Below are 9,323 nucleotides of genomic sequence, written 5' to 3' on the forward strand. Positions count from 1 at the left end.
ACCAACTTTATTCACCCAAAGTTAAGCATTTGTAAAGCGAGCGAAATGTTCTTCGATTTTCTAATCACCCGCTCGTCTAACACTCACGTTGATTTTACTATTATTTAACTATTCCATTACGTATCATTTAATCCGGCTCAGTTAAACTCAGTTATACGTTAGTTTAATATTTTTTTTTATGCTGGGAAGCAGGGATGATATCTTAATGCCTCGCTAACGAGATTTTTGTTATACTTATAGGGTATCCTATCATGAGATGAAAGAATATTTATTTTTTGCTAAGTAGGCTGTAATTAAAAATTTTGCCCGTGGCGTCAGACTTGCTAAGACAGGCTATGATTACAGCTCATACAAATACAAAGAAAACCACCTCCAAACTGAAGTTTTTATGAACACAAGAATTACAAGAAATTGCAGTGAGGCGATATGATAAAGAACGATAGTCGTTTTCGGCTCAGACACCTTTTATTTTCTCAAATCTGTAAATCAGCAGATAGAAGGGATGATGACCAATAAAATTTAATCAATGGAATACCGGTGATTGCCTTGAGCATCATCTTAAAATAATGAGTTTTTCACTTCTGAAACCGATTGAAATTAGTAAAAGATAATTAATATAACGGAAAATTTGCCGTTTTTTTAGCGATATAAAGTCGGGATACATCCATTTTCCCTCCATAATACAAACGATCGTATCAGAAAAATTATATTGACTTTAAAAATGTCTGCAATTTCAACTGTAGTTCTGTGCTTTTTGGTGTTCAGCACTATCGCAATTACCAGTAACGATGCCTTGAGTAAGTTTATTCACATTTGAATGATATTACATTGATTTTAACTTTTTTAAAGAGATTAATTTATTAAAATGTTTATAATTCTTTTGTTTATAGTTTTTAATTCTAAATAAAAATTTTATTAATTTCCATTCTTCAGTTGTAATCTGCAGTAATACTGCAAATTGCCTTGCTCAATGCAAAACGGCTGGACATACAGCTTTTGACAAAGCAGACTGTAAGTACAATGGAAAAGTTTATGCCTGTGATTGTCGCTAAAATGCTGGGAATCTATACATCGTTCCATCAGTTAAAAATAACCTGTTTTATGATACTGGTAAAATGTTATTTACTAATCAGTTCGTAGTTGTTAACAGTTTGATAATATACTATTGTTATTTTGTTATGTGTGTTGGGTATTAATATTGATAAAAATATATTTAAAACTTCATAAATTGCATTATTCTTTTGAACATTTTACATCGACTGGTTTCGCAAATACTCGGTTTGATTATTATTTACAAATCTTGTATACTGTTTTGAAAAATACATACAAAATGAGTCGATTAAATCCGAATTTTGCCGTAAAGTAAAGTGAAACCTCTATCTCTTGCTAGTACAGCGACCTTTGAGAGAGAACTAACTAGACAAGACGTTGACAGTATATTCGAAGCATCATTGAAATGTGATGCATGGTTGATTTAAGAAACGGGGAAACGCCATTTTCCTATTGTTTTAATTTAATGCTGTTTTGGGTAAATTTACTTCCTACTGGTAATAAATATTCATTTCACATAAAAAATTAGGACGTTTTAAGTGCTCCCTACAATTCAGGGTGAACTCTCCCGAGTTTCCCAAGTCCTGAATTCTAGAATTCTGATCTAAAAAGTCCAATTCAGGCACCGATATACATATATACAGATACAGCAGATCTATAAGAGGCTATGAGGCCCCGAACTGGCCGCAGGTAAACTAATTACTTGAACAAAATTTGCTATTCTGCAGATTAATAATGTTAATTTTCTCTTTAGAGAACGCAGGAGGTCTAGAAGCAGGGAACGTGGAGGAGGTGGTGGTGGTGGAGGTCGAGATAGAGGCTATGGTGGTGGATCTGGTGGTGGCGGAGGCGGAGGATCTCGTAGAAGCCAAGCCGGAAGTAATTTGAGGAAGCCTCGTTGGGATATTAGCCGTCTCGAAACATTTAAAAAAGATTTTTATGTGCCCCATCCTGCAGTGTCTGAAAGACCCTTTTATGAAGTTGATGAATGGAGGAAAGCTAAAGAAATTACATTGAAAGGCAAAAATATTCCTGATCCAGTCTTTACATTTGAAGAAGCAGGGTGAGTCAAAATCTATCTGAATTGTAGCTAATTTAAAAACATATTATCAATTTTTGTTTACACATCACATTTTTGACATTGAAAGGTCCAATAGAATAGAAAAACAGTTGCTGGAGATCATCTTTACTATTTTCAAAAGAGCCCTTTTATAAGATCAGATAAGAGACAAAATACAAAAAATTAGCAAAAGCATACACTACATCTTGTTTTTTAAATAAAGTATTTTTTCTGTAACACATCCTTGCTAATTTGCCCTATAAACTATAACTAAAAAACACTGCATTGTGAATATGCAGGGTGTTAAAATTAAAATTTTTTAATTACATTGAATGGTGCATTATATACAATTACTCATGAATCATCTAGTAAAGTTATTTTAGTTTCTGACAAAACTATAATTTTTAATTAGGTACATTAATATAATAATACTACTAATTTTTGTGGTTCCTTCCAAACATAATATTTTTGCTTTTATCATTTGATAGATTTCCTGAATATGTGACTGAAGAGTTAGACAAAGTTGGTTTCAAAGCCCCTACTCCAATACAAGCCCAAGGCTGGCCAATTGCACTTTCAGGTAAAGACATGGTTGGTATAGCTTCCACCGGCTCTGGAAAAACATTGAGCTATATCTTGCCAGGAATTGTCCACATTAACAACCAAGCAAAATTGGTTAGGGGAGATGGCCCTATTGCTCTTATTTTAGCACCAACTCGAGAACTTGCACAGCAAATTCAACAGGTACGCACTGTCCTACCTCATATATTCCAAAAATATTTTCTCTTTTTTTCTTTTTATCATCAAGGTAGCTACAGATTTCGGCAAAAGCTCTCGTATTCGAAATACTTGTGTATTTGGCGGAGCTCCAAAAGGGCCTCAAGCACTGGATCTCATGGATGGGGTGGAGATTGTTATTGCCACTCCAGGGCGACTTATTGATTTTCTGGAGAGTAACAGAACCAACTTAAGGAGATGTACTTATTTGGTGTTGGACGAGGCAGATAGGATGTTAGACATGGGGTTTGAGCCACAGATCAGAAAAATAATTGAACAAATTCGTCCTGATAGGTAATCAAGTTCTGCCTTGTATTTTCTTTTAAGATTTTTACCTATTCTTTTTCAGGCAAACACTCATGTGGTCCGCAACATGGCCTAAAGAAGTTCAGCAATTGGCATCTGAATTTCTGAAAGAGTATGTACAGATTAACGTGGGCTCCTTGCAGCTTGCGGCGAACCACAATATTCTGCAAATTATCGACGTATGCATGGAGTACGAAAAGGAGAACAAATTGAGTACTTTGCTGCGGGAAATCATGTCAGAGAAGGAAAACAAGACTATCATTTTCATGGAGACGAAAAGAAAAGTCGATGATATTACCAGAAAAATGAAAAGAGATGGGTAAGGCTGTGTGAGTTTTTATAAGTTTTCAGTGTTAAGTCAATGGTAATATTCAGCTGGCCTGCAGTATGCATTCATGGAGATAAAACTCAACAGGAAAGGGATTGGGTTTTACAAGGTGGTGACATCAATCTTATATACAGGGTGATGAAGAATTTTTGTACTATTTAATTTGCAGATTTTAGAACGGGAAAGGCACCCATTTTATGCGCAACGGACGTTGCCGCCAGAGGCTTGGGTAAGTTTTTCCTTAATTTACTCAATTGGTCTTTTTTTATTGTTTCTTTTATTTTTACGGAGGTTCGATAACGACATCAATTTTAGGTAAGAGGTGATTGATCTTATTGCTCCCTTCATTTAAATTTAAAAAATATATCAAATAAATGTAGAACAATGATATCAATCACTTTAATATTTGCTAACATTTTTATTTTAAGGTTTAGAATTCAAACGTTATGTAAATTATGGTAAAATTCAAAAATCTGCATGTTTGGAGTTATAAGCCGGAAATTTGATTAATAAAAGAAACATATAAACTAAATTATTTATGTTTGTTTATATGATTTCTCGTGTTATTTGCTTAAAAAGAATAAAAAAATTAACAGGTGTTATTTTTTACTTTACGGTCCTTTACTAAAGTCGACGGGTGTTATTCTAACTTTATGGCTCGTTGTTACAAGCGACAGGTCGTCATAACATAACAATGCCGGTTGGACCCAAACTCATTGTTTCCGGCGTGCTATCCGAAATACAAATAAAAAGTTTCGATTAATTTGTATGTAAAAACATATTTTCTTTTTAAGAACATTAATTTTGTAATCGGGCGCATTTCTATAATGTCAAGAAGCAAATAAAAAATCATTTGAATCGTTCTCCATTATGGATAGGAAGAAAAACCTCAATAGAATGGCTGTCGAGATCTTCCTGTCTCGCTCCTCTGAATTTCTTTTTATGAGGACACCTGAAATCGAAATCTTACAATACTAAACCACATGATATCAACGAACTCAAAGAACCTATAAGACAAGAAATTGGGCAAATCACTACACTTATTGCAGAAAATGTGAGAGTTGAGTTTTATCATCAGTTAAGGATGTGCCAAGAAGCTACAGGTGAACATTTCGAATAATTGCTAATTTAAAAGAAATAATTATTTGTTTATTTTTAGTATTATTTGCTCTATGATACTAGTATGTCAAATAAAATCTAGTTGAAAAATGTTTAAAATGATATATCACTTGAACCTTTTTTGCATTTAAACTTTTAAGGATAACTGTCACACTAAAGGGTTGACATTTGTAACATAAGAATGCTACCTAAAAGTATATCGGGTAAAATAAAAATTGACATGTTTAAGCAATTTTCCTAAAAACCAAAAGTCATGTAGATACCGATTTTATTCCAGTTAAAGTTACCTCATTGTACATACATACATATCGAGCCACATCCTTTTCCGCGCGACTTCAGTACCAAAATTTATTATTACCTTAAAAATAGACTAACCATAATTTACATAACCATATAACCTACTCGTCTGTAGGTTCGGATAATGCAATTTTCAGTTCCCATTTTTTAACGCTTCAATTTAAGGTTTACAACGAGAAATTTATTCCTTCCTATTTTATTTTTAGAAAACATTAGGATTATATGAAAAAAACATATGATATAGTGTGTCCAAATGTCATCTTTCATCATCCAAAAATTTGAATTTTTCTTAACTTTGTCATTTTGACATCACTTCCGGGAATACTTCTACTTTCCAATTCCAAGAATCTATCTCCAAATTACAAAAAAATTAATTATGTTTTGCTTCGTTTCTTTTGCCACACTGTACGTAATATATATTTTTTAATATATGTTTTTTATATTTTTAAAGTTGTCCATAATTTGAAATGGAAGAGAATAAGCTTTCCATTGATGCCAAGTAGATGAGTTGATTAATTATTTTTTTTAATTATAGTGTCTAAAGTTCGAATTAAAATTAGCACTGTCCGAACTATAGACAAGCCGTTTATTTAACTTAAGGTTACTAGATCAATATACTGACAACTATACCTAGAAGATAATTTCTATGGAAACTACTAAACAGACCAATACTCTGGCTTTATTACAACATTTTCATGGATGTTGTTTTCTTGGTAAAGTTGCCAGGACTTTGACCTATTGGCTGTAAAAATGTTAATTAGAGTAGGAAGTTTGTTAGGTAAAGAAGCTGATCGCTTAGCTAAGTAATCCAAGGCGGCCTATAATTAGTCACACTACCGACACTAAACCCAGCAAAATGTCCTCTTTTTTCAGAGGCGCACAACTTACTCGTGTGCAATTAATGTCGAAGCACGCGATCGGCATGTGTGCCTCTCGTCGGTCGACCACATATCCCGGCCATCTCTGAGTAAGAGGCCAAAAAATCGGCCTGCCGCTGCCCCTTGTCGCTCTTTGTCGCCCCCTTGCGCCCTCCAGCCCTCGTTTGTCGCCGGCTGGCACGTCTCGAACGCTATCTGTCCAACTTTAAAGTGACGGAGTCGGATACGTGAGACGACTGGCTGTGCTAGTCACTAGACCGAGGAATGTGGGAAGGGCGAGCGGCGTAGAGGGACCGCAGACAGGAGCTGTAGGCGGCCGGTTGGTCCTTTACTGCGACATCGCCAACTGTTTGGCATTGTCGCGCATTTGTTCTGTACAGGTGCCCATAGGTAGGATATTGTGTTTTGCCTTCTTTTTTTCCCTCGTGGGTTTCGCTGATAATAAGTGTCGTTCCAACGGCAGAAACTGGGAGGTCCACGATGCTGTTGGAATCGACATCTAGATGTAAGGGATAAAAGTTCTATAAGACACTATTATAGGCTCTACAATAATGATATGAAAATAAGTAAAGGCCTTCGTTCAGTTCAAAGTAAAATTCTGATCACCTTTATTAAGATTATTTATTTTATTAAAATTTCCGTCATTATTTATACATATGGATTTTCTTATGGTGTTTATAAACGGTTCCTTGTATGATGAAATCTACTAAGCTTAGCACATTTACAATTAATAGCTAAACATTTAGATATTCTGGTTTATCAAATTAGAACATCGAGAATCAGATCATAAAACGAGTGATAAAAGAATAAACTCCTGTATTTTTTGATAGAAAAAATATTGTTTATCTATATTACAAAAAATACAACATAGACTTAAAAAAATATTTTTGTTTTTCTTTTATGAATGATATTAAAAAAATTTCGTGAACTCGCGCAATAATCAATACTGACTATAGTTTCGATCTCTAGAGAGACTAGAATATTACCCTTATTGTTTCAAGTGAAAATATTCATAGCTCTTTATTTTGGAATAAAGTCATATTAAACTGAACCACGACAAAATAACACATGTATAAGACGTTTCATATACCTAGCACGTTAATTTCGCTATTTGTTTCTGAAATGTTTTAAGTTTTACTATATTCTACATTTTATGTTGCTTCCGTATTTGTATTGCCTATACAGGGTGTTCCAAAATTAGGTTGAAAGGTTTCAAAACAGCGCGTTCTATGTCTAAAGTGAGTGCAAAAAATTTATATATATGTTTATGTAAAAGCTTCGTTATTGACGTAAAGTGTGGTCAAATGAAAAAGCCTACGTCCCTATTAAATATAGAAAAACTAGCTTATATAAAATTACTAACGAGGAATCCAAATTTTAAACACATCCTAATTTAAGCTCAATATTACAGACGTTGAAGACGTAAAGTTCGTTATCAATTACGACTATCCATGCAATTCAGAAGACTACGTACACCGCATCGGTCGTACCGGAAGATCTCAAAGAACTGGCACAGCTTATACTTTCTTTACGCCTCAAAATTCAAACAAGGCTGCTGATCTGGTATCCGTTTTGAAAGAGGCAAAACAAGTCATCAATCCAAAGCTGCAAGAAATGTCCGAGAACACCGGTTACGGGGGCGGGAGGGGAGGTAAATGCGGCTTTAATTTGATAGAATGTTTATGAATTTGATGAAATAGGTCGTTGGCGTAGAGGTGGAGGTAGTTCGAGTGGAGGTGGATTTGGAATGGGAGGAGGCCGGATGGGTCGAGGAGACGAGAATTCTTATTCACCGAATCAGCGCAAACCACGTAGAGATAGAGAACGGAGTCGTTCAAGAGAACATAGACGCAGGAGGTCTTATTCGGATAGTAGCAGCAGCTCCAGTAGCAGGTAGATTGTAAATTATGTGTTTTCGTACATTTGTTTTAATTTTTTTTCAGTCGATCTCGATCGCGAAGTCCTCCCGTGGGAAAAAAACCACGATCTCCGTCGAAATATGGATCAAATCCGTCAAAGCCCGCACCGACTAATAATATTCAACAACAATCAGAAGAAGTAGCTCAGCAGCAAATGCAGCAACAAGTTTTGGAACAAATTGCGGCCTTCAAGAACCGAATACAAAATCAGCAGAATCGTCAAGCGGCGATTAAGAAGCAGATTCAGAACAACCAGATGCAAAGTCGGGCACCGCAGGTGAATAGTCAGCAGCAGAATCACCAAGCAACACATCAGTCGAATATGAGTCAGGGGGCGGGAATGCTTAATCAACCCTATCAACACGTAAGGAGTGCAAGTTTATAGAATACTCTACGACGTAAAGCACACGCTTTTCTTCTCATTTACAGCATAATCAAGTGGCATCTGGAAATCATCATATATCACCATCATCAATACATGCATCATTGAAACTTACGCAGCCTCCACCTCCTCCGCCGCCAGCAACTTCTCAAAGTTCTTCTTCGAATATGATGAACTACCAAGCACATTATCCACCTCCCGGAACACAAGGATATCCGGTAAGCCTGGAAATCTGTCATTGATTATTACCATTGAAAGTAAATATTCATAGTTAAGACAGTTTAACATCGAAATGCCTTTTAACACAATACAATAAATATACTACTTCATATTTTTGTTTTATAATTTTAGGGCTACCACATGCCTCCTGGATTTGTCTTTGGTGCCCCACCTCCGCCACCACCGCCTACTACGCAAGAAAATTCGACATCGTCAATGTACAACGCATCTTTGTACTTTAACGCATTCGCGCCACCACCTCCACCGCCTCAATAAATGTCGAAAAATTAGACATATATCGTTAAATTATTAATACGTAAGAGTAACAATTGTCTGTTATGTGAATTTAACATTTGTCATTAAAAGTAGCTTTCCTTTTTTTGTAAATATTTTTTTCCCATTCAAAGATCTTGAGGGTCTTTATGACATTCTTCGTAAATATAAGTTAAATCTTACGTAGTTTATGTAAAAATAAATTGATAACTTTAATTATATAATAAATTATTTGTCTCAATAAAACCTAAAAAGAATGAAACAGATCATGTAATTTTTTCACAGTTACAGGTTATCAAATATATAGGAAAACTCTTGACATTTTTATTGGTTATGCTAAACCGAGTGAAAGAAGATACTGAGACGACAACTGCCGTGAATTATAACTAGTTCAGGCAAATTATCTTGTAAAAGAAGGCTGTTTTAAAATTTTGTAGTTTACATTTTGTGGAAAATAAAATTGAAGTTTTAATTGCAGGGTATAAAATAAAGACGAACAGAAATCGACTTCTTCAACGTAGAAAAACAGGTACGTCGATTTCATAAGCACAATGAATCTTTGGCCATCAACCATTTTTATGGTAGTGAAAGACCCATCATTAAAAGATCTAAGGAGGTGATACATAGGTGATATCTCAACTGCCAACTTCTTTTCAAAGAGTTGTACTAAACTAAATGTTGATTCTCTTCTCTCTTCCCCAAATCATTTCAGTTT

At 35.0% G+C, this 9,323-nt stretch overlaps 1 protein-coding gene across 1 annotated transcript; it reads left to right on the forward strand.

The window, feature by feature from the left end:
• The first annotated feature begins 1,420 nt into the window (after nucleotides 1–1,420).
• On the forward strand, nucleotides 1,421–8,716 carry LOC136342433 (uncharacterized). Its single transcript, XM_066288241.1, has 12 exons — nucleotides 1,421–1,740; nucleotides 1,805–2,113; nucleotides 2,599–2,854; nucleotides 2,919–3,181; nucleotides 3,237–3,512; nucleotides 3,569–3,630; nucleotides 3,691–3,750; nucleotides 7,227–7,466; nucleotides 7,516–7,708; nucleotides 7,759–8,098; nucleotides 8,164–8,334; nucleotides 8,468–8,716. The coding sequence occupies exons 1-12, from the start codon at nucleotides 1,718–1,720 to the stop codon at nucleotides 8,609–8,611; spliced, it is 2,337 nt and encodes a 778-aa protein (XP_066144338.1). The 5' UTR covers nucleotides 1,421–1,717; the 3' UTR covers nucleotides 8,612–8,716.
• The last annotated feature ends 607 nt before the right edge of the window (nucleotides 8,717–9,323 follow it).

The sequence above is a fragment of the Euwallacea fornicatus genome, chromosome 12, assembly GCF_040115645.1.
Source record: "Euwallacea fornicatus isolate EFF26 chromosome 12, ASM4011564v1, whole genome shotgun sequence".
NCBI classification, from domain to species: domain Eukaryota; kingdom Metazoa; phylum Arthropoda; class Insecta; order Coleoptera; family Curculionidae; genus Euwallacea; species Euwallacea fornicatus.

Excerpts from the sequence above, each read along its gene's own strand:
- LOC136342433 (XM_066288241.1), top strand. The coding sequence starts at position 1,718 with ATGAGGCCCCGAACTGGCCGCAG. Across the intron at positions 3,513-3,568 it reads AGAAAAATGAAAAGAGATGG|CTGGCCTGCAGTATGCATTC; the intron begins GTAAGGCTGTGT and ends GGTAATATTCAG. Across the intron at positions 3,631-3,690 it reads AAGGGATTGGGTTTTACAAG|ATTTTAGAACGGGAAAGGCA; the intron begins GTGGTGACATCA and ends TTTAATTTGCAG.